The sequence below is a fragment of the Cydia strobilella genome, chromosome 13 (assembly GCF_947568885.1).
Source record: "Cydia strobilella chromosome 13, ilCydStro3.1, whole genome shotgun sequence".
In the NCBI taxonomy this organism is placed as follows: domain Eukaryota; kingdom Metazoa; phylum Arthropoda; class Insecta; order Lepidoptera; family Tortricidae; genus Cydia; species Cydia strobilella.
In genome coordinates, this window is record NC_086053.1 from 12947005 (window position 1) to 12974862 (window position 27858).

At 38.1% G+C, this 27858-nt stretch overlaps 3 protein-coding genes across 3 annotated transcripts; 1 reads left to right on the forward strand and 2 right to left on the reverse strand.

The window, feature by feature from the left end:
* Window positions 1-826: 826 nt before the first annotated feature.
* LOC134746402 (uncharacterized) lies at window positions 827-3381 on the reverse strand. The gene is made up of 3 exons (XM_063680771.1): window positions 3290-3381; window positions 2435-2568; window positions 827-979 (listed from the first exon to the last, which is right to left on the reverse strand). Exons 1-3 carry the CDS (start codon window positions 3327-3329, stop codon window positions 827-829), a joined length of 327 nt encoding a protein of 108 aa, XP_063536841.1. The 5' UTR covers window positions 3330-3381.
* A 3808-nt stretch (window positions 3382-7189) lies between these two features.
* Window positions 7190-10163, forward strand: LOC134746732 (lysozyme 1-like). The gene is made up of 4 exons (XM_063681253.1): window positions 7190-7550; window positions 8254-8430; window positions 9134-9207; window positions 9468-10163. The coding sequence occupies exons 1-4, from the start codon at window positions 7481-7483 to the stop codon at window positions 9606-9608; spliced, it is 462 nt and encodes a 153-aa protein (XP_063537323.1). The 5' UTR covers window positions 7190-7480; the 3' UTR covers window positions 9609-10163.
* A 27-nt stretch (window positions 10164-10190) lies between these two features.
* Window positions 10191-27200, reverse strand: LOC134746731 (low density lipoprotein receptor adapter protein 1-like). The gene is made up of 6 exons (XM_063681252.1): window positions 27018-27200; window positions 15223-15402; window positions 14740-14845; window positions 13313-13472; window positions 12603-12665; window positions 10191-11661 (listed from the first exon to the last, which is right to left on the reverse strand). The coding sequence occupies exons 1-6, from the start codon at window positions 27064-27066 to the stop codon at window positions 11578-11580; spliced, it is 642 nt and encodes a 213-aa protein (XP_063537322.1). The 5' UTR covers window positions 27067-27200; the 3' UTR covers window positions 10191-11577.
* Between the last annotated feature and the right edge of the window lie 658 nt (window positions 27201-27858).

Consider the following 27858-nt stretch of genomic DNA (forward strand, 5'->3'; position numbering starts at 1 on the left):
ATGTAGTGGTAAACATAGTTGGACAGTGGGTAATTTTAAGTGCGTACATTTTACTTAAAGAAGCATGCAAACATTCCTTATTAACTAGGTACTATAACTAAGTATACATATAAAAAGTTAAAAATAATCGGGATGAAAGATGTTACGAAATAGTTATTTGGGCAACAAGAGAGGAAAGTTGGTTTTTCTTGCGAGTGTTTATTTTGAGTCCCGAGAAAGCGAAAGATTCTACAATTTAATCACGAGCGAAGCGAGTAATTCTAAGGTAGAATCTTGAGCGTAGCGAGGGACTCAAAAACACGAGATGTAAAATAACTTTGCTCTCGTGTTGCACACATCATTTTTCACCTCAGTAGTGAGAACATATTAAAGGTTAAAATGTATTTCGAATTACACAGAATAAACAGAAAAAAAGTACTATAATATGTACGATACGATACGATACGATACGATACGATACGAGACGAGACGGACCGGACCGGACCGGACCGGACCGTACCGTACCGTACCGGACCGGACCGGACCGGACCGTACCGTACCGTACCGTACCATAGCATACCATAAAAAAAAAAAAAGTATGAAGTTCATGGCCTTCACTAAATTAAAAAGCTACATTGTTTCACTCCCTGGAGTGAGGAAAGTCGCACTTTCCTCACTCCAGGGAGTGACGAAAGTAGGCTTGTTCGAGCTGCTGAGGTGAAAAGTTAATGATTATTTCCATAGGTACATTATACATTTAGGTTTCGATTGGCATTTTCTATTCAACTATTGTCATCTTGGCTAGGCCTCGTCTTAAAATAAGAACATCTCCACAATTTCTCAAAACTTACTGTGTTTGTAAAGTGGTTGTTTGTATTTCTGCAGGGGGTGCTGATTTGTTAAGACCATATGTAGCCTGTATCTCCGCTTTCATTTTATGATAATGCCAATCTAAGCTGTGTGTGACTACGTCCATAAAAAACACATGAAATTCATTTGTCTAGAACAGAATAAGGTTTCCAGATTAACCAAATAAACTTTTGTGCATCCATTATGAGGACCGCGCACAGGTTTTTTTCTTATAAACTGAAATAGGTGTCATTTAATTTTCCCCTCACTAGCTCGGAAAGTTGTCGTTTATCCTTCAATACAAGCAGGGAAAAACGCGTTTTATCCACTAGTGGGGAAAGTAATTTGACCTTGGATTGAGCGTGTTTAATTAAGTAGCTTGACAGATAACAAAACGTAAAACGCTCATGATAATGGTTCGTTCGATATTAATTATCATTAAATAAATGGTTTCAGAATATAATAAAAATACCAAATTTAGCTTTATTTAATGATTTTAAGTCATAAACCTTAAAATTCCATAAGAAACGTTTTTTTTTATAATGATGTAAATATAATTCTGAACGCACAAGTTGAGTCGATGCAATTTCAAAACGCATCGTTGACATTTCATACATCAGAAATGTCAACATTGTCAACAATTTTTTTACTCAAAACCTTTTCTCACCGACTTGCGTAAAAATACACAACTTCCAGAGTTTTCTGTTATAATATCGTAAAGAAATGAGTGATTCCAGTGATGAAGCTGATCTAACGCCTGTGGATGATGCACTTTCCTCGCTATAGTGAGGTGAAAAGTTTTGTATTACACACGGGCGCAAATGTATTTTACTTCTCGTGTGTTGAAACACTCGCTACGCTCAGGATCCATTTACCTATAGAATCCTTTCGCTTGCTCGTGTTTCAATTCTACACTTGCGGGTAAAATACAACTTTGCACCCTTGTATAACAAATAACTATTTTTCCCTAGGGCACTAACTCAAAATTTGCATCTGATTACTTTGCCCCACATGTGGATAAAATGCAACTTTCTATCAGTTTTTGAACAATCAAGAGAGCCTTTACCAGCTGTTGTGGTAAAAAAATTATGAGAGACTACTGACTGTGGTAAGCTGTTGGAAAAATAGGAAAAAATGGTTTTGTCCCAAATGGCCCCAATATACGTAATTAGTTATTATATAATATTGTCTTCGGTTACCGCGATAGTTACTCATGAAATAAAACTATGAAAACGGATTATATTGCGATATCGCGTAGGTATATTGAATTTGTAATACATCCCGACGTTTCGAACCCTTTACAGCGTTCGTGATCAACGGATGATTGAGGAAAAACTACAATGTGCAAAAATACATACAAAAATAATAAACCATAATTAATAATAATTAACCATAAACTTTTAGGCTGGTTACCTATACATGCAAAATCGACAACTATTTTCAAGTAAACTGTAACTTTATTAAAGAAGTGCTGGCGTGAGTATCAAGATTTGGACAAATGTCCTATTGTCGAGGTACCTACAAGTATGTCCGTAATACAACAGTCTCCCCTACAAACATAGGTATCTATATATGATGTTATAAGAAAATCATTAGGCGATCTTACCCTCATTTTCAATATTTTGACGTAATCGTCCGATCTTCGAAATTGTCGCAAGACGTGTTGCAAGTCGAGGCCATATTCATTTTTAGATTCTTCTTCAATATCGTATCTCTTATTGTCCGCCGTATTAATAATAGCTGAAAATAAATACATTCACTCATAGTATTTTTCAAACCGGATGGGTACGGTGGTCGGTGACAGATGTCATCTCAATACAATTATATATAACCTTACAACCATCTTACAACGCAAAATTTTGCAAAATTGCATTGAATCTCGCAAAACTTCTCAAAATTGTATTGAATCTTGAAAAATGTTATAGACCAGAACATTTTGACCCGAAGTCCATCCCGCAACGCTTGCACACACGGCACTCCCGCACCCGGGTTCTTTTCACGGGCCTAATTGTATGGCTTTTGGATTTTCCATTTCCTTTCTGTGGGCCAATCCGATCCGCCAGCCCTTAGGAAGATTCCTACAGACCCGCCGAAATACGTGTGACATTTCTCTATCCTCCTAAGGCCCAAGGTCCTATCTACAGTACTTATTCAGTCCGATGAAGCTTAAACCATAATACAATTGGAACAGAGTTGCATTTCTTTTGTTTCGTTGAATTTTCAAAAAAATAAATTTCAACTATTCCCTGCACTATAGGTTCAAATTTCAGTGGCAAATTTTGTGCCTTTCATTTGTATGGCTGGGCCTTAGGAGGCTATTGCCCGAAGTTAGCGATCACGATGAAATTTTAAAATGAAATGAGGGATCTCATATTATGGTCAGTGTGACAAAATCACAAGACACGAAGTGGCACAGAAATCTAAATGTGTAGTATCTCAGGTATACTTAATATAAACTTACCAGTTATGATACAAAATAAACATAAATCGAAGTGATACATTTCGCCTATACGGCCACAATAACTTTCAGCCGTTCTTATTTCACAATCACCTTTTTATTATGGTTTCTATAATACACTGTGGCTACCTTATATTATTTGATCGTAAATATTCGTACACAATAACTAGGTACTAGTGTTGGCAGTAACTCGAGTCTTTTGAGTCTACAATTGAAGACCATGACTCGTTTTTACGAGACTGCGCTAAAAAAACTTCCGAATCTTTTGAGTCCCGAGTCGAGTCCTTTATCGAGTCTATTTTTAAGTGTAACTGCAAAGGACTCGATGCCTTCGAATAAAGACTGTGGCAACAATTTTGTACGATTTATCAAAATTCTAGTACCGTTAAAGAATGTAAGTGTTATTGTATGGAGTACCTACATACCCAACCCAACCCAAGAATTTTACACGAAAACAGTATGTACAGTTTGTAAAAAAAATGATAATTCTCTGTTAAATCCTCAAGTCTCTACAGAAGACTCGGGTATCTAACAAGTCGAAGAGAACTCGAGCTTAGACTTAATTATAAGAGTCTGAAAAACTTAGGAGCTTGAATTACTCGAGTCTTAACCGACACTAAGATACTACCAGGCGTGGCTACAAGTACATTCAGCCCACACCAATTTTGGTGTCTAGCCATAGTAATTGCCGCGCACCGCTACGTAACGGACGCCTGCTCGCGCTTGCGCCACCTTGCGGTCATATCTGTCGTAATAGACGCGTTTTGTTAGAGAGTGAACCTTCTCTACCTAGTACTATTATTTATTCTGTGATACTACCTACTACAAAATCTTGCAATTGATGTCAACTAAAAACGAGTTACTAATGGATTTCCGAAAGTTTTATGCCAAATAATAATTTCCCAACTCAACAAATAGCATAAAAATGTTTCACAACAGAATTTTTTGCAAAACAATCTTTAGACATTTCCTCATTTGGACAATTTTTATTTTACCATTTTTTTGTTACTTGAATTATTTAGTTGTCAAAATATACGCGAGCCAAAACAAAATATCACAAACCTAATGTTTACCAAATAAATACTGAGCGAATACTTTATTTGGCCATGTTCGTCGTCGGTCGTAGGTACATTACTAATATTTTATATCTAATTTTACGAACAAAATAAAAGCTTTTCTATTTCAATACTTTATTTTTTTTTTCAATACATTCCGAATCCTGTAGGGCCTAAACCGTTGCATAACATTAAAGTCGGTGCAAGGATATATTTATTCCTAATTGTGGTATAACTTTCCCAATTTGTCTGACATCAAATATTGCAACAAATATATTATAGAATTTATAAATGAAAGGGTTTTATAATAATTTTAATAACTAGACTAGTGAAACAGTATGTAATATGCTGATTTTCCCGGGCTCGGAGGAGGAGTTTCGCAACCCGGGTAGTAGTAAAACAAATGAACTTGAAAAAACCGGCCAAGTGCGAGTCGGACTCGCGCACGAAGGGTTCAGTACCATTACGGAAAAAAACAGCAAAAAAATAACGTTTGTTGTATGGGAGCCCCATTTAAATATTTACATTATTCTGTTTTTAGTATTTGTTGTTATAGCGGTGTTAGCGATGCAACCTTTGTGGTCTAGCGCGGATGCTACTTATAAAACTATAATTTTAAATATATGTCATAAAACATTCGCTATAAAAACAATAAGACAAATGTCAATACATTCAATGTAAAAATACAATAAATAATATTCTGATTTATTATAATAACAAGTTTTCATTATTACAACAACAAAATCAAGAATATAGTTCACGCCTCATAGGCGCGTGAACAAGCGGCAACAGAATTACATCATCTGTGAAAATTTCAACTGTCTAGCTATCACGGTTCATGAGATACAGCCTGGTGACAGACAGACGGACAGACGGACGGACAGACGGACAGCGGAGTCTTAATAGTAATAGGGTCCCGTTTTTACACTTTTTACCCTTTGGGTACGGAACCCTAAAAAGAGCTTTCACTGTGTCATTTTCCTGAAATGGAAATGCTGAACTCCTTTTGAGTGATTTAAGTGTTAATCCATCCCTAGTGAGGTGAGAGTTGTAAGACAAACTGTCTCATGAAACTCCATGTATGGATATCTACATATTTCAATTGTCGAATTTGACCCGAAATCGTGGGGCAAACAGTGCAGACAGTATACTAATTAATAACTATACCTATATACGATGGATATCAAGTATGTATATGAATTATACGATTGATATCACGGCGATACACGCTGCCGTCTCATCAGGTAGACTGTAATTTACAAAATGGCTGCCATTTGCTAAGATTTACTATTTAATAGTATAATAAAATATGACAGGTAAATTATGTAGACATGATTTCGTTTAGTTTCGTAGCGATAGGTATAACACTAGCACATTGCGCTAGTTTTCGTCCATGCTCTAGTTTTCGTCCACTTGAATAATATAAGTGTGCTATCAAAATCGTTGCAGACCTGTCTTGATTTAACTCTACCAAGATTTCAATTTATTATTTTTCTTTTTTTTTTTAATTATGTGCCTTCTAGGTTACCTACTTACACTTGTTTGACTCTTTAATATTTTGTTGTTGTTTTCCTAAAATTTTGAGCCACTTTTGTAAATACACATCCGGATTAGCTCAAAGGGAAAATGGAAAATTCTCGTAATGACGAGATGTTCATTGAGTATCAAGCTAAAGTTACAAAAGGTTATCATGAATATCACGTTTTCTACGAGTCTTATAAAATAAACAAATTATATTACTTACTTAAAAGTGTTAAAGAAACAAGACAACAACAAAACACTATATATAATAGGATTATTTATAGATTGATAAAACTTTAAAACTTATCTAACTTATTTTTCTTATTGGTATATAAAAAATCGTCAGCATTGAAGCATCGCATGCGCTTAGAAACTGCAAAAAAAATCTGTAGCAGTGGCAAAAAAAATTTGTAACTATTTTGTAAGATTAGTTACCAAGAAGAGTTTTAACATTTTTGTCTAAACCACTCAGTAGCTGTATTTTTTCAAACACGTATTTCATTAACGTATAATTGTACCATTTTTGAAACTTATTGTTTATAAGAAATAAAGCATTGTTCCCACAAGCGGATGTATATTAATTATTGCGAAGTCTGGCATAACATGAATAAAACATAAGTCTCGATTCGCAGAACATTGTCAACAAGCCTCGCAAAATCACGTGCGCCCATAACTAATTAACTAATAACATATAACCTCATGTTAGGTTATTGCGAAAACGTTATTCATTAAATAAGTACGAGGAAACGGAAGATAATCAAAATCGTGTACCCGTCATTTAAATATGACGCACAATTTTTTTACGTACTCGACACATTTTTTTTGTTTTATGAAAGGCCTTTTTTTTTCGGAGTAGGTATACGCTGAACCATAGGGGTTAAATTAATTTTTAAATGAAGAGGAAAAGCCGCAGTAACGTATAATTTCATTAATATATTAATATATTCCGGCTCGTATAGATTCTCTTTATTGTTTAAAAACTGATGAGAAAATTGCATTTTATCCTAAAGAGTGGCAATGTAACTTGATACAAATTTTGAGGTGGTTTCACTCCGTAGCAAAGTTTGTTTAACCCCCGGGCCTTGAAACCCTCGCAACGCTAAAGCTTCCTCTTCATTTAAAGATTCACTAAGCTTGTGGTTCAACTCAACTTTGGAATCTTTTGCTTGCTCGAGTATCAAACATGTATCAATCGTGCTATTAATTAGCACCAGGAGTTAAGAAACAACTTTTCCCCCTTGTAAAACAAATAGCTATTATCTAATCCCGACAGTAGGTACTTCCGTAAGTTTATTTAATTGGTTACGCTTCAATAACAGCCAAACTTAAAGTTGAATATACTACGTAATAGGTCGTGTTCCATCTGACAATAATTTATGTAGAACACTCGAGCACGAGAAAACCCACAGTTGCTGGCTAGTCTTCATGTGCTAGTGACGTTTAGAAGGCCAGCCAAAGAGCACTTTGTACCTACGACGTTTTTTATACTATTCGTCAACAAACGCACATATTTTATGTAGTTTTTTTGTGGAAATAAGACAGTAAAGCGTCAGTGTGGTCTAAAATGGTAGAGCTGTCGTCTCTTCTAGAAAATTTATAAATAGGTATATTTCTCATAATGAAGTTATGTTTTAGGATATTGTGTTATTTGTGTTTAGTGGTTGTTATGTTATGTTCCAACGCTCTTGGTAAGTGCCTTTCTGATATTGTTTACAATTTCACCATATCCGGCTCACGACATATTTCAATCAATGTTCTTAAATTATTATTTTAGTCCTATCTCATGAAACAACTTGGACTTAACTTGTAGTTAATGTATTTATGTACCTAATCTTATCAAATGTACTTGACATTATTATTAAAAGAAACTCATATTCTGCAAACATACGAGTAAGTAGGTTTAATACTCGTACATTACTTACGAACTTTAGCATATTATCAGACTCTGGCATAATACACCTATACTTTTCTTGGTACCTTTCAGCCAAAAGGTCCGACGAAAAGGTAAATGTAATAAGCCTTCTAAAAGCCCTATAAAGGATGACTCACGTTAGACCGGGCCGTGACCGGGCCGGAGCTTCCGGCCCTTACTTTTCTATGACATGACAGGTGATCACGTGATGCTTTTGTCGGACACTCTCTGCTCAGAAGAACAGAAAATGGTACTTGATGTTTTCCTGTAATGTAATATAGCAGCAATATAGCAGAAAATAACTTGCGAAAAGATAGATTTCATAACCCTTACTTATAGGGTGAAGGATGGTGATCCCAACCCAACTGCCTATCCGGATCGAAGTCAGTGGTATTGTGATTCGAGCCCTGCCTACACCCTAACAAGATTAAAAGAAAAAGATGAATTTGCATTACCTACTTATGACAATCTGACTTCAGGAGTGTACATCTCCAACTTGAACGAAGCTTGCTACCGCTGCCTCTGCCATGTGGCTGGCTGCAACACGTCGCACGCCTGCTCGGGGGGCTACTGCGGTCCCTTCTACATATCCAGAGTGTACTGGGTGGATGCCGGCAAGCCCACGCTGCCTGACGACGATCCCGTGAGGGAGCAAGGTAGGCTACTTACATATTTTTGACTTTAACTAGCTCCAGGAGTCATCTCCAGCCTGAACGAGGCCTGCTGCCGTTTCATTTGCCACATGGCCGGCTACAACGCGTCGCATGACTGATCGGGGGCTACTGCGGGCCCTTCTACTTACCCAGGGTACTGGGTGGATGCTGGCAAGCCTACGCTGCCTGACGACGATCCGGTGAGAGAACAAGGTAGGTAGGTATACCTACTTATATCCTTGGCGAAAATGTATCGGGATGACAGATGCTACGAAAGGTCACGTAACTATTTCGATACATTATTGAAGTTTCGATTGGTGCTTTCTATCAACGATTGTCATCTTGTCTAGGCCTCCCTGATCTGACTAAATTGTGCAGATCATATACCTACGTAGCAATTAGATTCACGACACGTCTCTCAAAGTTAACGACTAGGAGCATGATAAGCACATTACCCAATATCCCTGTATGACTTTCTTGACTTGAGGCTTTCTTGCTAGGTAGGTACTGCCTAAGGGCACACATCAATAAGTTATGGTCACACCTGTGGTCCCTCCAAATTTTTTTTAAACCCTGTTGCTCTATAATAAATTGAGGAAAGATTGAATCTAGTAAAGGCATCCGGCAACCTTAGCGCAACCTCATTACGAGTTTTTGGAGTACTTAGAAATGAATGATGTCATGTAACCGTGCTCGTTTTTTGCAGCGTTCGAAGACTGCGCGCGGGACTACCACTGCTCTTTAAAGATAATTGAAGGCTACATGGCGAAGTTTGGAAAGGTAACTAACATAGTCTAACTCATGAATGTATGTATAGGTAACTGTCCTGTCCTTATTATGTTGCATCTTATAATGTAGGTAATATCCCGGTACTAATTTTTTCACTAGTTTTCGAACTTTTAAATACGTACTTTTCGAACTTGTAACATTTTAGACGCACATAGTTTGGTCTCTTCCGTATGTCAGTAGTTGGTATCTTCTGTTCTCATAGCCAACTAGCAGTAAAACGATGATCTAAAATAATATGAATTTCACCTCAGGACTGCAACGGCGACGGTGTGACGAACTGCTTTGACTACATGATGATAAACCACCATGGTGGAGGCGCCTGCCACTTTCCTCTGGACACGGATCCACTCGGTCGACGCAGGCTGGCACTGTTTAACCAGTGCCGCTTCTAACAAACCCGAACCTCTAGTGCAAAATAATACAAAACTGAACTGAATAATACAGAACTGTATCAGTAAGCTGATCTAATACAGAGTAAACGTTTGCTATTAGGTAGCTCTCGTCTCGTCTCGTCATATATATAATAGCATTCTCGCAATAGAACACACTGACGTTGGTGAGACTCTACAAAATTATAGACAGTCGTCAGTGCTGTAGTACCAGCAGTACGTCGCAGCATGCGGAGGAGGCCTACGTCTGTCCCAACTGCCCTGCCCTGCAAAATATGCAAACTTTGATGCGCCGCCTGCGTCAGCATACGCTTAGCCTAAACATTTCATTGCCGTCACATCGTCTATGTCTACATTATTTAAATATAAGTTGGTAATCATTGCGATACGGAGACCCCTTACATATATAGATATAAGTCGCTAGGAGACTTTTCCTTCAAGCTAGGAGAAGATAAACAAAAGTATATTTAAATTAACTTTATTCTAATATATTTTTCTTACATCAGTCGAAATATTTATATTAAACCTTATAAATAATAGTAATAAATTGTACCATTTTTTTCCTCGTTTTACTATATTTAGTTACTTAATAATATCATTATTATCGTAAATTATTTTATGAAGCATGTTACCGGTTGAAAATATTAGGAATGTTTTTGGAATGTAACTAGTTCTTCTAGAGGTACAAAGGTATTGTTATTGCTAACATATTGTTATTTATACCATATGTTAGTAGTTTTATTTGTCGTATGAAGCCGTTTACCTACATATTTATCACTTGTCATTCTTACTAAATGGATTATATGTAAATTATTTATTTGTGAGCTGTACAGCAACCGCACTTAACTGAACATCGGTAGACCTTCCGTCTCTGTTTACGAAAAATTGTCAAATTACCACTGTAATTATGTAAATTTTAAAAACTTTTGCCCACATAAGAGCGTTTTCACATTGTCGGATCCGATGTCGGATGTAGGATCCGACATCCGCGAAGTCAGGCCGCGGGGGCGCGCGCGGGCGCAACAAGCATTATACTATCGGTCCGACAGCTGACGGGGGGCTCCGACATGGCTGAATTTATATCCGATATCGGATGTCGGAAGGCGTCTATGAAAAACAGCTACAGGGCCTACAGGAGCGTGCCATTGACATTAAGTCCGCCTTTTTGCATTATTTATATTTTTTTAGTGATAATGATCTATTACATGCGTAAATAAAGACAGAGAAACACATATATTTTACATTTTACTTTCTTCCGACATCCGATATCGGATCGGACAATGTGAAAACGCTCTTGTCAGTGTACTTTTAAAACCGCGCATTGCAGTAGGGATCGTCAGTTCCACGAATTTCAAAGAGCCAAAAATATTATTTTATCGGCATAAATATACATTGTATTTATATTTTTTTTGCAAACGAAAAGCCGCAATTGTACTTACATTTTAATTTGGGTATGTATTCGACACGCGCGTTACATATCTATCATATTTTACTAAGTTGAGAACCTTTCTCTAAATAAATGTCACGTGCTACCTAAGTCTTTGCGAAGATTTCAATTTGATACGTCCTCTGAGCCTCTGACAGTCTTCTAAAATCGCACTTCTCCCAGTTGCTTCGAAAAAACTTGGAAACGCCCGATAAGTAGGTATGCCTTAACGCCTTTGTGCGTGTGTCGAATAGATGCTTTATACGTATTCGCTGCCGTACTGTACATACCACCCATAACAGACGTAACAACGATTGGAGAATCATTTTGAATTTGGAATTTATCGCGCAACAATACAGTAAACAATTGAATGAGTTTTCCAATCGCGGTTACGACTGTCGGGGGTGATGGGGATGGGGCAGTATGATGGTTGCACTTTTATCGTCTATTGTGTCACTTAGTGAGGGCGACAATGACAGACGATAAAAGCCCAATCAATTTTAGCCCGTTGATGGCACAGGTATGTCCCTAATCCTTATCGAGAGTTCACGCGAAAGTGACCAGAGGAGCCTGCGCCTGCCACTGCTCGTCTTCCAATTCTTCTTCGTCGGACTCTTGAGGAAACCGCTCCTGAAACAGATGTTGATAATTTAGTAAGCTAATTTTATATTTTAACTAACAAGCGACTTCTACGTGTAACTACATGATGAGCGGAGAACTCGTTAAACTGACCCCCACCCACCACCCAACCTTTATAAGTAGTAATATCAAAGATATAACTCCGTAATAGATGGATACAGTCTAAGAAAAACATGCCTCGAAAATCAACAAAATTTGATTCTCGATCAGATGGCGCCGCTACCTTTGGCCTACTTTCGTATCGGACGGTTGACGTTGACGGTTTTTTTTTGTTATTTAACAATTTTAACGCATATAAGTGAAAGAACATGGGTCAAAATAATATAAAAATAATCAATGGAAATATTGCAAATAAAAAAAAAAAACATTTATCCATATATAAATTCATTTTTTGATATTTTTATTTTTAGTTTTAATCGTGTGTCGATAGATGGCAGTGAATTTACTGTGGCTACAAATTTTAATGACAGTACCGCTCTATCCTATTATATCCTGTAATACTATTCTTATTCTGTGATAGTATAGTGACTTTGTCAGCTGTAGAGCTGTAGAAACTGTATAAATGTATGGCTCTGGTAACTTGGGAACGAATGGACAAAGAAATCCATATCATATGAATCATATGATATAGTATCATCATACGTTAGGTATGGATTTCTTGTCAGGCTCGATAGAGCTTGCTCACAAAAAATATTCATGAGAATCGTTTGAGAAATGCGAGAGAATAACAAGCGGACAACCGGACAGACATACAAAAGCATTTTTGCTCAAGCTGAAACACAGGCACTTTGGTCGCACTTCACTCCCCTTCCGTCAACTATTCGCGTATGAATACAAACTTTTACATTAAAATTAGTGGGATTTTCTTTATAAAATTTTTGAAACTAAAGCAAATTACCTATATTGTATTTGTTAAGTAAAATTTTAATTACCCAAGGTGATGAGCGTTTGTCGTTGCGCTGTAAGGAGCTGCCTTGGTGGTTATTCTGCCATGCCTGAAATTTCACCAAAGATTATAACATAGTTCTAAAGCAGTTAGGCACCTTAGTACCTGCTGGTGGTTGGGACTTAAGTTTTATAAAGGGAGTTGTCACAATTGACAATCGTAAACGCGAATATAGTATTTTACACGCCTCTAGGGAGCCTCACGTCTTACTCCACCGTGGCTCTCTTCTTTTTGTTCTTCCGGCCGTGTGTGACATACTCACACGCTCTTTTACTTCTGCCTTCTCACTTAAACTCCCACATCCATAAACTTTAGCATCGGCATCCCATCACCTGATAGGTGCTGTTAAAGGCGTGCGCGAGCGCCAGCGCGATTTTGCAATTCGAATATTCTGGTATTCGAATAAGACTTGATATTCAAATATTTTCATACGCTCGCAGCCGCGCCCCTTCACCACCGAGTGTTATCTGCAACCGCTGAGCAGTACGAGATCCTGCACAACTCATTATCAAATTCCGGGCCGGTCCGGACTCTCTTCTTTATCATATCCTCATGACTGATGGACGTGACTGACATGACGATTGTGAACACTCTTCACCAATGCTCTTCAAGACGCTCTTAGGCCCAGTGCATACTAGCCTATAATGTGGCTTTTGACTCGGACGTTATTCTGTGCACCCAGCGCGTGGCCATTACCTGATAGGCGTCGTTAAAAGCGTGCGCAAGAGCCAGCGCGAGCGCGCGCGCGTGCCGGCTGCGCGGGCACGTGAACACGTGCGCGACGTGCTCGCAGCCGCGCCCCTCCACCACCGCGAACACTCGAGCGTTAGCTGCGTCTGCTGAGCAGTACGAGATCCTGGAAAAGTGGAGAATCGTCATTAGTTTTTGTTTCCAGATGGTCTCGATTTATAGGAGCTCTAGACTGAGACGTGGTGCAATTGGTGCATCCACCGTACACTGGCCTTTACACGTTCGCTAAGGCAATTAGTGTAATTTGTAATTAACTATATTTTGCATCGGGTCTTCCGGCCCAGTGCTGCAGTGAGCGTGTTAGGCTGCCATTCCAGTGAGGCGGAGATGAGAGGAAATAACGAGCGGGAATCAACCAATTAATCAATTATCCAGCGAAGAAAATATGTGGATTAGAACCAATGTTATTGGTTGAATCCCGCACGTCTCCTCTCATCTCTGCTCATCTCTGCCTCAGTGGAAAGGCAGCGTAAGAAGGTGTCTTTCTTTGCTTTATAATTTTTTTGCAAGCTTTCCAAAGACGCAGAATAATAAAGTGATTGATAATTTGTAGTCTTGCGCAATTCCTTTCCTTGATAGCACGATCGTTAACCTCACAAAAATTACTCCGTATCTTTTTGCGCATACGCATATGTCAATCAACTCCTGTTTTTCCTTGATATTGATAATAATAGCGAGTGGACTTGAAGTCAGAACGGGGTCGATTCCGTGATATCGCCGGGTGTCTCTGGATGCGATTGGTAATAAAAGGTTGTAATAAATCAAAGGAGACAGTAATGAACTGGTTATTATCTTAGCTTGTAATTTATCGTACATTATTGTTACGTTATTGATGTGGATGGGCTATTTATTCACAAGTTAATGTTTATCGAAAGCGTCACTACAGGCGAATCTGTATAAATCTGACCTTTGATTACGCATAGTAGTTGCGGAAATATACCATTGAAACTCTATTTAACTATTTATTCTAGGAATATCACGATTCGATCGGAGAGATGTCACGTTTCATGCTGCTATTAAGTACCTATTACCTAGTAAAGTAAGTACCTACCTACCGCGACTTCCGCAGACATATATTTTCTGAGAATTATACGTACGGGCATTGGATTGATATCACTATTGACTCTAAGCAGGAGTAAAAACCCCGTATAGCTTATTAAACCTTGCTTGTAAAAAATAAATAATATAGAACTTAATATTATTTCTACCTATAGGAAGCTAATGCGTAAGATCCTAGATCGCCCGTAAAAATAATATATCATTGAACCCATGCCATTATGCTGGACTGTCACTATCCTCGTGTAAAAGAGCTTATAAGAATTACCTCATCGACTAAGCAACTAAATATATGTAATATGTTAACTAGTGCCTACCTGTAGATGGATATGCTGAGCACATTGTCGTGAGTGTCGGCATCAGTGACCACGATGCCCTTTGAGCTAATGTCCAGGCTCACTCGCTGCAACTTTTTATTTAGAGCTGGAACAAAATTCAGCTAATTAGATGAATAAATAAGGTTTTAATTGAGGCTTAATTTGTCCTTATTTAAAGGATCCCATTGTGTAACGATGTACCTATATGTTTTTTTATCCAGCCAACCGGTAAGGATTGCCTATCTTATTTAATTCCAACCAACCTCGGTCTCCTTAGGATTTATTTCCTGACTTAGCGCTTTCATTCGCGCCAATCAAGTTTACTATGAAATAATTGCCCTACCTGTACCGATTCCCTACCGAGAACATAGGACTTCTTCCACGTCCACCGAGGCATCTTTGCCGGTTGACTCCCGTGCCTTGCGCCACAATCTCTCACCCTCGCATTTTGCTAACGCCCATCTTCCAGTTCTAGTAACTTACTTTTGGCGGAGTGCAAGGCGGAGCGGACAGCGATGGCGGTAGCGGGCGCGGAGGCGGCCCTCTCGACGGGCACCATGCCAGCGTATCGCACGTCCACCGAGGCATCTTTTCCAGTTGACTCCCGTGCCTCGCGCCACCAGCTCTCGCCCTCGCATTCTGCTAGCGCCCATTCTTCTAGTTCTGGAACACCAAGCAAAATTTTTGTATCGTATTTTCAACAAATCGTAAAAATTCTGTGAATAATCACTAATCAGGGACTTATCTAATATGTTTGTCCCATAGGAGAGCCATATTTGACTAGCGGTAAGTTGTGACAGAAGTTGACGTGGTCATTCATATAGTAGCTACGTCAGCTTTTGTCACCTTCTCTCGTCAAAAAAGGGGTATATTTTTCCTCGTAAAAAATCTGAAGTAGATTTTTTCGAAATCGAAATGTATGTAAAGTATGAAGTAAACACGAATGTAATATTAGTCACATTTTTGTCGTACCTACAACGTTGTGGATCCTAGCTGTGCACTAGAATTATAAACAGCAGACTGATAAGCATTTATATTTAGACGCGACTATAATAGGTTTACTGCATGGAAGTCTATTCATAAATCATAATATTCATAATTGATAGAGCAAATATTAATTTACTCACCAAACTATTTTTTTTTAATATAACCATTTAACTTTGTAACGAAATAACATTAAGTATTCAACCTAAATACCTATTGAAGCTAAATTATGATTAATATCATATCAAACCAGATTCCAAATTCCGTAACCTCATAATTCCATGCCCCACGTACGTGACTGAATTTAATCAGGTGGGTACTTAGGTTGCCAAATTGCCCTTATTTTTGCTCTAGCACAGATTTTGCAATTACCTATGTCTAGGTTTGGACAAGCATTCTCAATTCCAAGTTTCGCTGCCTAGGTTGATGTGTCATGTAAGTCATGTTCTAAACATGGCGAACCGGACTGGGCGTGGTGGCCCTAGAAAACGTTTATAAGGCAGATCTTTCTCCAGTAGGGCTAAGATAGTCGGTTTTTTATCTATATCATCATGCCTGTTAGGGCCGGATTTAGGGGAGGGCAACCGGGGCTACCGCCCCGGGTCCCGGGCCTCCACAATAGTGACTTCGAAAAAATTATTTGGATGGCCCCACACCTTTGTTGCCCCGGGGCCTCGACCCTAAATCCGGCCCTGATACCTGTCAAGTTCTAACAAGTGACAAAAATGCGACCATGATACCGCCTCTCGTCGTTTACGACATATTTATATATAACCGTAGGGCATGCAGAATATAAGATATAACTAATTATACAACAGGAATGCATAACAACCGCAAAGAAAAGTTATTTAATCGTTTACCATACCTATTCGCGCCTTAAATTCTTAATTCAAACTATTTTTCCAATGGCGTTACAGCTAGAGTTTTGAATGATTCGCGGTTAGTTTCACTAGACTTATATTATCGGGACTTTCAAAAGTAAAGATAGGCCCGTTCATATAATTTCGACCGACCATTCTCGTTTGGTGTGCCTGGGTGGAACCTGGAGTTACCATGGTTTCCAGTACAATTTGACACTGGGTTAGCGGTTTAACCTATAAACCCTCCCACCCGGGGTTTACAGGTTGGTGCAAGTGGCGCTAAGTCTACCGTTTAATTTCAAACGACGATAAGCAATCAGGCGTTTTGCCAATCAGCTACATCCATCAGACATACATAATTAAGTTAATATCTAGTTAATAAAGTCGGTAGATGACCCACTTAAATAAATCACTGCTCTCCTCACTAATGTTCATTTCCCTTTCGCATATAAAACGGTCATTGTCACGTGCGTTATCTTTTACTTATAATACTTAATTTATTTAATACACACATAATACTTACAATGTGCATAAATAATCACGCAATTGCTATTTTTCTGACAAAGAATCTTGTAAATGGCACGCGCAAAAACTTTTCTCTACCTCATAGTAATTTGTTGTGTTGTTTGTTGTTAAACATGAGCTTGTCTTTCTCTTTCGGTATGCGGGAGCTCGTTAGCACGTGCACATATCTCGCTTGCCTGGGCCGACTAAAGGCAACTTGTACAATTTGCCACAAGGTGAGTGCTTTAAGGATGACTCACGTTAGACCGGGCCGTAACCGGACCGGAGCTTCCGGAGCTTACTTTTCTATGACATGACAGGTGATCACGTGATGCTTTCCATAGAAAACGAAGCGCCGGAAGCTCCGGCCCGGTCACGGCCCGGTCTAACGTGAGTCATCCTTTAATGTTGGAGCGTGTATAACCTATCTTTAGATATAAGATCATAGCTTATATCTAACAGTAAAAGACAAGCATATAGAGCGGACGTAGACGGTTATTACTGATAATTTCAAACGCGATTTGCCATGCATTTAACTAGAGATTACGTCGATCTAGTTTCGCAAGCAGGAGTGGCCATGTAAATCAAGTAACTGATCCGCGACCAGAAATTACGCCGGCATTATTTTAGTGAAAATCATAGGTTATGGTTAAAGCTTAATGGTAAGTTTAAGCTACAACCTGGTGACATTTTCCTGGTGTAAGACATACCTAGCTAATCAGCTGCATACTAATATTAATATTACACCATCCATATTAAGTAATATTATTATTATATTATTACGGTCTCCTAAACGCATTTGTCGTCAGTGGACTGCCCACTGATGAGGCGTTGGAACCAATTGCATGAGCAATCATCGAAATAATTAGTGTTAATTAGTTTTAGGTATTTATTGTTTTAAATATTACTAGACGTAAAAAACTAGCAACACATGAAATGTAATTTTAGTCTACGGAATAAAAAAAACAGACTTTAAGCTTCGAACAGACCGAGAGACATTCGATCTACACTCTAAAAGCACTTCAACAATATTTCTGTTGCCGCTATAACAACAAATACTAAAAAGTACGGAACCCTCGGTGCGCGATTCCGACTCGCACTTGGCCGGTTTTTTATTATGACTTTTATATCATCGCCTCTTCATTATGGAACCCTAGAAATTTGCATACGATAGGTATTCGGACAGGCACACCCAGACCGGCCAAATCAGACGTAACATAGGAAAACGAGACGTAATAAGATAACAGAACACGAGTGAAACAAATGTTTATCTCTTGTTAATTACTTAATTAGCTTATGTTTAAGTACTATCTCGGCGCTCGTCTGAGAAACTGCGCCTAATATTGCTCCCTGACCCGCGCTCAATCCTACACTCTGGCCTAGATATACACTGATATGACTGAAATAGACGCTGATATGCGAATATTGGTCCAGGGTCCTTTTCTGACGCAAGTAAATAACGTATTATTCATTTACAAGCACCATATGAAGATAGTGCGTTTTTCTTTTGCACTCCATTCTGTTTTAGAGCAAATAATATAAAATTTGAATCATAATATTATGAACATTGTGTGTTTATGTAATGATCAGATAGGTTGTTTTAAAGAATTTATGATAATGTTTGCACATTATCGTTAATTTATTTAGATTCGGGGGGCCGATTTTTGAAATTCGAGCGCTCGATTTCGTCACTCAAGCCTGTGGAAAACGGCGAATTGATAATTATGAAATCTGAGCAATAAATATTGGGAATCTAGTGGTATTGACCACTCGTTTTCAATTTTATTAGTAGAATTTAAATGCCTAGTAGTGGAGATATACATATTTAAGAGAAAAGCACGAAATCCAGCGCTCGAAATTAAAAAATCGGCTCTCTGGTAAGTTTTCGCGGTGGTAAAGTAATAACGGCCTGGAGAGCACTGGTGAAGAGTGTCCACACTCGTCACGTCCCTCAGCCATGAGGTTACGACAAAGAAGAAGAAAGTAATAGTACATTGTGCAACGTGGGGGTAAGTGAAACATTATACGAGTCTATATATTCACGACAGCCGCAGGGCAACAAAGACTCGAGTAACAGTATTCTTACCCCCGGAGTTACACACAATGTAAAGAAACATTTACAATGTAAGTTACACACATCACACTTGCAAAGAAAAAACAAAATTTTAAGCGAAATCATCGAAATGGTGACATTTCAAACATTCGTCCGCCATTTTGAAATTTTTTGGTAGTTTAGGCATCGAAGGCACAGACCCATCGGCATTCAGCCACAATTGAAAATTGTGTAATAGTTATTTGTTATACAAGGGTGCAAAGTTGTATTTTACCCGCGAGTGTGGAATTGAAACATGAGCAAGCGAAAGGATTCTATAGTTGAACCACGAGCGAAGCGAGTGGTTCTAAAATAGAATCCTGAGCGTAGCGAGTGTTTTAACACACGAGAAGTAAAATACATTTGCACCCGTGTGTAACACAAAACTTTTCCCCTCACTATAGCGAGGAAAGTGCAACATTACATCCACAGACGTTAGATCATCTTCATCACTGGAATCCCTAATTTTTTTACGATATTATAACAGAAAACACTAGAAATTCTGATTTTTACGTGAGTCGGTGAGAAGAACAGTAAAAATTTTGTTGACAATGTTGACATTTCTGTTCTGACGTATGAAATGTCAACGATGCGTTTTGAAATTGCATCGACTCAACTTGTGCGTTCAGAATTATATTTAACATCATTACAAAAAATCTAACGTTTCTTATGGAATTTTAAGGTTTATGACTTAAAATTATTAAATAAAGCTAAATTTGGTATTTTTTATTAGATTCTCAAACCATTTATTTAATGATAATTAATATCGAACGAACCATTATCATGAGCGTTTTACGTTTTGTTATCTGTCAAGCTACTTAAACACGCTCCATCCAAGGTCAAATTACTTTCCCCACTAGTGGATAAAATGCGTTTTTCCCCGCTTGTTTTAAAGGATAATAGACGGCTTTCCGAGCAAGTGAGGGGAAAAAATATTTGAATAGCCGTTTCAAATTAAATATTTTAAAGTATAAACAAAAATAAAAATAATTTATAAACGTCAGTTTTTTTAAAGTAAATCTAATTTATATTTATACCTACTTGGTTCGTATGAATTAATGACATAATTTAAAAAAAAGCTATAACTAGCGAGTGAGATAGCTTTTTTTTTAGAATCCATAACTCCCGCGGGAACAATATAGGCCTTTGTCCTTCAGTACACCTGCATGAAACAAGACCTTTTTCGAGCAAGTGTGATGAAATAGTTATTTGTGCAACAAGAGAGGAAAGTTGGTTTTTCTTGCGAGTGTTTATTTTGAGTCCCGAGAAAGCGAAAGATTCTATAATTGAATCACGAGCGAAGTGAGTGATTCTAAGGTAGAATCTTGAGCGTAGCGAGGGACTCAAAATAAACACAGTCGCATTTTCCTCACTCCAGGGAGTGACGAAAGTAGGCTTGTTCGAGCTGCTGAGGTGAAAAAAGATATGTCCCTGAATGTTGAACAATTACACTATGATTTATAGATAGAGATTATCTATATTTGGAATAGTATTTCAGGGTGGCAGATACTTTTGGAGCGTTGTTTGATCCGCTACTATTGATACTGACTGTACTACCATAGAATAAAGAAAGGTACTACGTTGGGGTCGACGGTCACTGAGATCCAACATTAGCCACAGAATAAATAATAGTACTATCTTACAGAAAGGAAACTTCCTACAAAACCGAAGTTTGACAGCGGTTCAGGGTCGAATCATGATGTCCCTTTCTAATGTATGGCACTATCCCTTTTGGCTATTTAGGGTTGTCAAAATTCAAGTATTTATCTGATCTGTGGTCGTGCACGCAAAGGGACGTCAAGTTGTGCCAACCCTAAGATTTTCTCGGAGCAATGCTGAGCCGAACGGAGCCGAGTTTGCCCGAAACGTGGAGTTTCGCACCCCAGTATACTTAACTTTTGCAAAGAGATGAGTTTTTTTTTTGTTTTTCTTTAGATTTGCATACGCTACCTACGGCAATGAAACAATACGACCTATTTTAACTCTGAGCATAACTTACGCGTATCATTCGTATCAACTTGCCCTATAAAGAGTACTTATTAGCTTCATTGTCGTTAAGTTAATTAATAATCATTGTCAACGTTGTCAATTTTGAGCAAAACAAAAGCTCGTATTTTATGGTTGTTCCCTATTGAACCATAAATGTGAATTATTTAGGAAAATCGAGAGAAAGAAAACAAGCCAAGTCCACCTCGGTGTTGATGTCTAACTATTGCCTATTTTCTTAAATAACTTCAAAATGATTAAAAAATAATGTCACACAATATAGTTTGTTTTTTTTTTTTTCTACTTTAGGTACCTAGTACCTACCCCTTATACCACCACCATGTACCATTATGTTTAAAATTCGTTTATTTACGTTGCTCGTCCGTCTTTGGGCCATCGACTAAATCGACTTACATATATACCTATGTACCAAATTAAACTTTCACTATTATGCATCTATTACGGTATAAAAACCAGCCGACCCTTATTTGGAACGCATTCAATGGGTCATACTCATACCTATGCCGCGATAGCCGATAAAAGGACAATTATATAGGGACACCCAACCATTCTTGTTATTTCGACTGGTACGCTCACAAAAGAAAAAATCGCCCTTCGATTGTGTCTAAACCTATACCTATTCACACCTCTACAGATAATAACTCTTTTATAGGTATACTATTAGCTTTTGCCCGCGACTTCGTCTGCGTGGACTTAGTAACCGCCGCCGCGTAAGAATACCGCCTGCAAAAAGTCTAATAGCAATCATTCAATTTGAGCTTTATTGTTTACACAAATTATCAGGCATTTCATTTATTAATTATCTCAATTCCACCCCGCTTTTGACCCTCTTAAGGGATGATTTCCGGGATAAAAACTATCCTATGTCCTTCTCCGGGACTCAAACTATCTCCATGCCAAATTTCAACTAAATCGGTTCAGCGGTATAAGCGTGAAGAGGTAACACACAGACAGACAGACAGACTTTCGCATTTATGATATAACTAGCTTTTGCCCGCGACTTCGTCTGCGTGGACTTAGTAACCGCAGCTAGAGTAAGAATAGCGCCTGAAGAAAATCTCATAGCAATCTAGATTTGAGCATATTATGCACACAAATTAGTAGGCACTTCGTTAATTATCTCAATTCCACCCCGCTTTTTACTTTCTTAAGGGATGATTTTCGGGATAAAAACTATCCTATGTCCTTCTCAGGGACTCAGCCTATCTCTATGCCAAATTTCATCTAAATCGGTTCAGCGGTTTAAGCGTGAAGAGGGAACACACAGACAGAAAGACAGACAGACAGACAGACTCGCATTTATAATATTAGTATGGATGTACACTATACAGTAATAATCGTACGTCTTATTCTTTATCTTTACTTTTCAATTTGTAGACTTCACATAGTCCACATTCCCTGATCCATTTTTAATAAACGTCGCTTTCTTACGTCTTACTTTGCTCTATTAATTTTTTACAACAAAAATGCTACCGTTTAGCTGGAATACGGCCCCGCAAGAACTTGGCCAACAATCTCTCTTTTATGTCAGTCTAATCAATAATGTATCACCTTCGTAGGTGTAGGTAACATAGAGAAATATAAGTAAGGAAAGAGTGCTAACTCCATGTACATGTAGTGGATTAATCAGTACCGCTACTTGACACCAGATGTCACGAGTGTCGCGACAAAAAATGTATTGCTAAAACAATTTATAACTAATATTACAAGCAGAAGGAGTTGAAAACTACGAAACCCAGGTAGCATTTATACTATTTTATACGTCATTGTGACGTCCGTTACGTCATTATGACCTACAAATGACGTCACTTGTACGTCGCTGACGTCACTTTGCTACCTGGGAAATAGCTCGCGTTTTGGTAAGAAAACTGATGTATGGAGTTACCACTCTTTCCTTACTTATAATTAGTCAAACCAGTAAATAAAAAACTATACTCATCCTTTTTTGGGTCCTAGTACTAGTGTAAGATAAAGATAGTATGATTATCTCTGTCTATGTTTAAATGAGACAGTCCTTTGACAAACTATATATTTCTCTTCATTAAGAATTGAAAAAAAGTTTGACTGGTAAAGAACGCACTATGGTCCGGTATGATAAAAGGAATGGTATGTACTTACCATGCAATACCATACCGCCATTTTCACAATTAAGCTTTCTTGTGCAAGTTTGGAAACTCATTATGAAGCAACCAAAATTCTAACGCTTAAGAATTCCATTCCTAAGCTTCATATTTCGAACATGGATGACCGTCATTAAAAGCATTTAACCACATAGGTACACTTTTATAAAACATTCCCATAAACTTCGCTTTAGTTTACCTTCTTAGGGTGCTTTTCGACCAGAGATGTGCTATGCTATGTTTTCATACATTTGTAGCTGGAGTTGCGTTTCAAATGTATGAAAACATAGCATAGCACATCTATCATACACCTAGCGTTACATAGATGTGCTATACGCGTGCGCCCTGAGGGACAAAACATACGCAATGCGACAAAATTAAAAACACGTTTTAACATTCCTGACACCATACCAAAAAAACCGACCAAGTGCGAGTCGGACTCGCGCACGAAGGGTTCCGTACCATTACGGAAAAAAACAGCAAAAAAATAACGTTGGTTGTATGGGAGCCCCATTTAAATATTTATATTATTCTGTTTTTAGTATTTGTTGTTATAGCGGCAACAGAAATACATCATCTGTGAAAATTTCAACTGTCTAGCTATCACGGTTCATGAGATACAGCCTGGTGACAGACGGACAGACGGACGGACAGACGGACAGCGGAGTCTTAGTAATAGGGTCCTGTTTTTACCCTTTGGGTACGGAACCCTAACAACCTACGTAATTTGGTCAGGTTCATTGTTACCCACCATAAGAACGGTGGGCAACAGAAAACGTCTACGTCACTTAGGACTTTTTATAAGTAGGTAGAAAGGAAAAGTGAGACTATGACAATGACAAACAATAATAGCGCTTACTCTGCTACTCCTACTGAAAGTTTCATAAGAGCATATCGTTCGGTCAAAATGGGGGAGGGGCCATTTCCTCTCTATATTATTTGTACCTCAATGCTTCTTAATACAATAAGGGAAAGCGCCAAGCGACATTGATTCTGCGGACAATCTATAGTTGGTCAAGCAGACCTTGTCAGTAGAAAAAGGCGGCAAATTAAAAAAATGTAGACGCGAAGGATTTCGTCCCATAGAAAATTTGAATTTTGCGTCTTTTTCTACTGACAAGATTTGCTTGACCAACTATACCTACTTCACAACATCGATCACATACGCTCGAATTATATTTACAATGTTGCCTTAGCACCTCCCATTAGAGAAGATGTTCTTTAGAAGCGAGCATTGGATGGATTATAAAATCAAGTTGCGTTCAGAAACCGCCTGGATTAGTTTTTCTAACCGCCATGTACGGCAGGCAGCGAGATCTCCTAATTCCTAAGTAATTAGAGAGAAACCTGCACCCGGATAGCTGGCTGTATAAGCGTAGTAGTCCATAACGGGGACGTTTAATTAAGACATAAAAAAGTTGCGTTTAAAGTAAGGGTTAAAATGGATGAAGGACGAAGCTTATCAGTGTCAATAAGACCTCAGCTATTTTACCTATGTAGAAGAAACGACATCAACGCGCCTCTCAGAACAAATTCTGCACTTGCAGTATTTCAGTGTTGCGTGTCTTGTTTAGGCCACCTAAACTTGCTGTTAGGAAATAATATTAAATGAAATATTTATTTACTGCATAGATAGTCACTTTATAAATGGAATTCATTCATAAAGCGGCCATGCACCTTTGCAGCTGGGTGTACCTACATATTTTACGATTGTTCAATATAATTTTAATATAAGTAAGAGGGGGAATCAAAAAGTCCTTAAAACTACGTATTTGTAAAACTTCTTTACTTGAGGTTTGTTTTTTTATGACGTAACTTTTGACAGTTGTTTTTTTTCAATTGTTCCCGCCTTATATTATATTTATGGATGGTATAGAAAGGATGCCAATCTCTTATGGCAGAATTGTTGCAAAAGTAACCGCTTTCAGCTTTAAATATTAGTTCCTAATCTCTTCGGTGGCGCTAGTTAGGCTCTGGGACATGAGTATAACATGAACCAACAAATAACCCGACCAAATTACGTAGGTTGTTTTTGGTAGTATTTCGGTGTATGGTGGCGCCGCCTAATTACTGTTTTTTGATGGACACTTTTCATACATAGAGATTTGGCTCCTTTATATAGTCTCCACGATTATATTGTAAATGAGTCATAGACATAGTATATACAAGTAGTTATAGACGCGTCACCGAGCGACCGGGGCAAAGAATATAATACTCACGGCCCTTGTATGTCTTTTGTGAAAGAAGGTGACTAAAAAGTTCAATTATGGAAAAAAAATAGTTACGTGCCGTGATAAAGTACTTGTGTATGAAGAAAATGTCTACCAAGTAATTTTTTTTTGATATTCAGCAGACGGTAAGTTGTCGCTTATTGAGTTGCCGAGTGCCGAGTTCAGAAGAGGTAGATCAAGCTGTGAAGATGACTTCCACCTCAGTTAACGAAAAACCGATGGAAAATTTAAAAAAATGGTTTTATAAGACAGGCGAATCACAATCAAATATCTAATAGCAGAGACCCTAAAGATTTCATTTGGTAGTGTACATTCGATAATAACAGATGTTTTGGGTTTTAAAAAAGTGTCACCCATCTTGGGTTCGGCGAATGGTGCTTTTCCACCACGACAATGCTCCGGCTCATCGGTCACAGTCTTAACAGATAGCTCTCACTGCTATCCGCCAGGCTGGTTATGAGATCTTTGGCCATCCGCGGCGGAAGAAAGTAGGGCGGATGATCCGCCCAGTAGGGCGGACTTTAAGGCTGGTTGTACATGCAAAATTGGTTGGGTTCTAGTTTGTAGTCTATGATTGTTCATTATTTTAGTATGTGGGTATTTTTGCATTTTGTAATTTTTCCTCATTCACCCGTTGACCACGAACGCTGTAAAGGGTTCGAAACGTCGGGATGTATTATAAATTCAATATACGCGATATAATCCGTTTTCATAGTTTTATTTCATGAGTAACTATCGCGGTAACCGAAGACAATATTAATAGTTTTATTAACTACTACTTATCTAAATATCTCACTCAAATAGGAGTTACTGATATATGTATCTACACTTGACCCAATTAAACACACTTAATTAAATAATTTTAGATTGTAGGCATTCAGTTTGGACTTACGCACGATACGCATACGATAGACACTACATACTTATTATGCAAATAATGCAAATTAAACAATGAGGTTAAATTCTGGAGGTAAGTAAATAAATTGGATTTTATCTTGGGTAGTCAGAAAGTCTCTCCAATATAACCTCTGACCTCTGTCAGACGCGGCGAGACGTTTGTCTATGGGAGACAAACTTCTGTATAAATGGCAAAAACGCAAAGTGGAAATTCCATGTAACTAAGTACCTAAAAGTGAAGTCAAATCAAAAAAGTTAAATATTGAACAATAGAGAATTTAATAAGGTATTAAGTAGCTTATCAAACTTAAAGAAAAAACTATGTTTATGGGAAACACCTAGCTCATAAATTCTTTCAAAAAACGCTGTACAAAATAAGATATCCACAGATTTGGGTTCTAGATTGTCTTTTTTGTACTCGAAAGCCAAAACTACGTCGGGAATGTTATGTTTGGCACTTAGATATGGCCTGCATAAAAAGTCAATTCCCGAATCTAGACTACAGTATTTATAGTGACCCTCGAAAACTTTTGTTTTTTGTATATATTATTTGGTAAAATATTAATTACACAAAAATACTCACTTTTATGTTTGGAGCGATTTTTCCACATTTTCCTTATGAACGTCGTCATCTTAACTTTTAAAAGTTTGGCAACTCAAATCTTTACATAAATGAAAATGATCCTCGCTGTTTACAAAACTTTTATTTATTTATTTTTGCCGCGGTAAACGCGTGCACGCTTCAGACCACCCTTCGCGATATGAGCGCGGCGGGAGCTCTGCCCAGCCAGTTTACGTATGATAGCGAACTACTACTGAGATATCAGGACTTGTGCGTAATTTCACTGTTTTTCACACACTCCATGATACATGATACATATATGTTTGTCGATATGTGTGTGAACACAAGTACCAGGCTCCGAGCGGCTCCCAAACCGGAAGTTCGGAGACTTCGGAGTTCGTGGGTTTGTGATTTCGGAGCTGTATGCCTGAAATAGTTATTAGTTTTAAGAGGGCAAAGTGGTGGTTTAACCCCCTCGTGCTTTTTTTGACCCGAGCAAACGAAATATTGCAAAATTGAACCACGAGCGTTGCGAGGGTTTCAAGGCACGAGCACAGAATAACAATAGTACTAGCACGAGATCGAGTTAAGCAAACTTTGTTCCTAAATGAGAGTAAGGCAGTGCCCAGCAGTGTACGTCGTACTGGTAATGATGATGATCATGACCTACCTAGGTCTTAGATCTAGAGTCTAGACTCGATAAAAACCAATTGAAGCTACCATAAAATATAACGCCACCTAAAGACTACCCACATTATTGATGTAAATATTATATGATTTCTACAATTAATTATTAAGACTTGGGGACTAATGACTACATTAGTCTCCACTAGCCTAATAAGTGTCAACTGGCCTAATTACC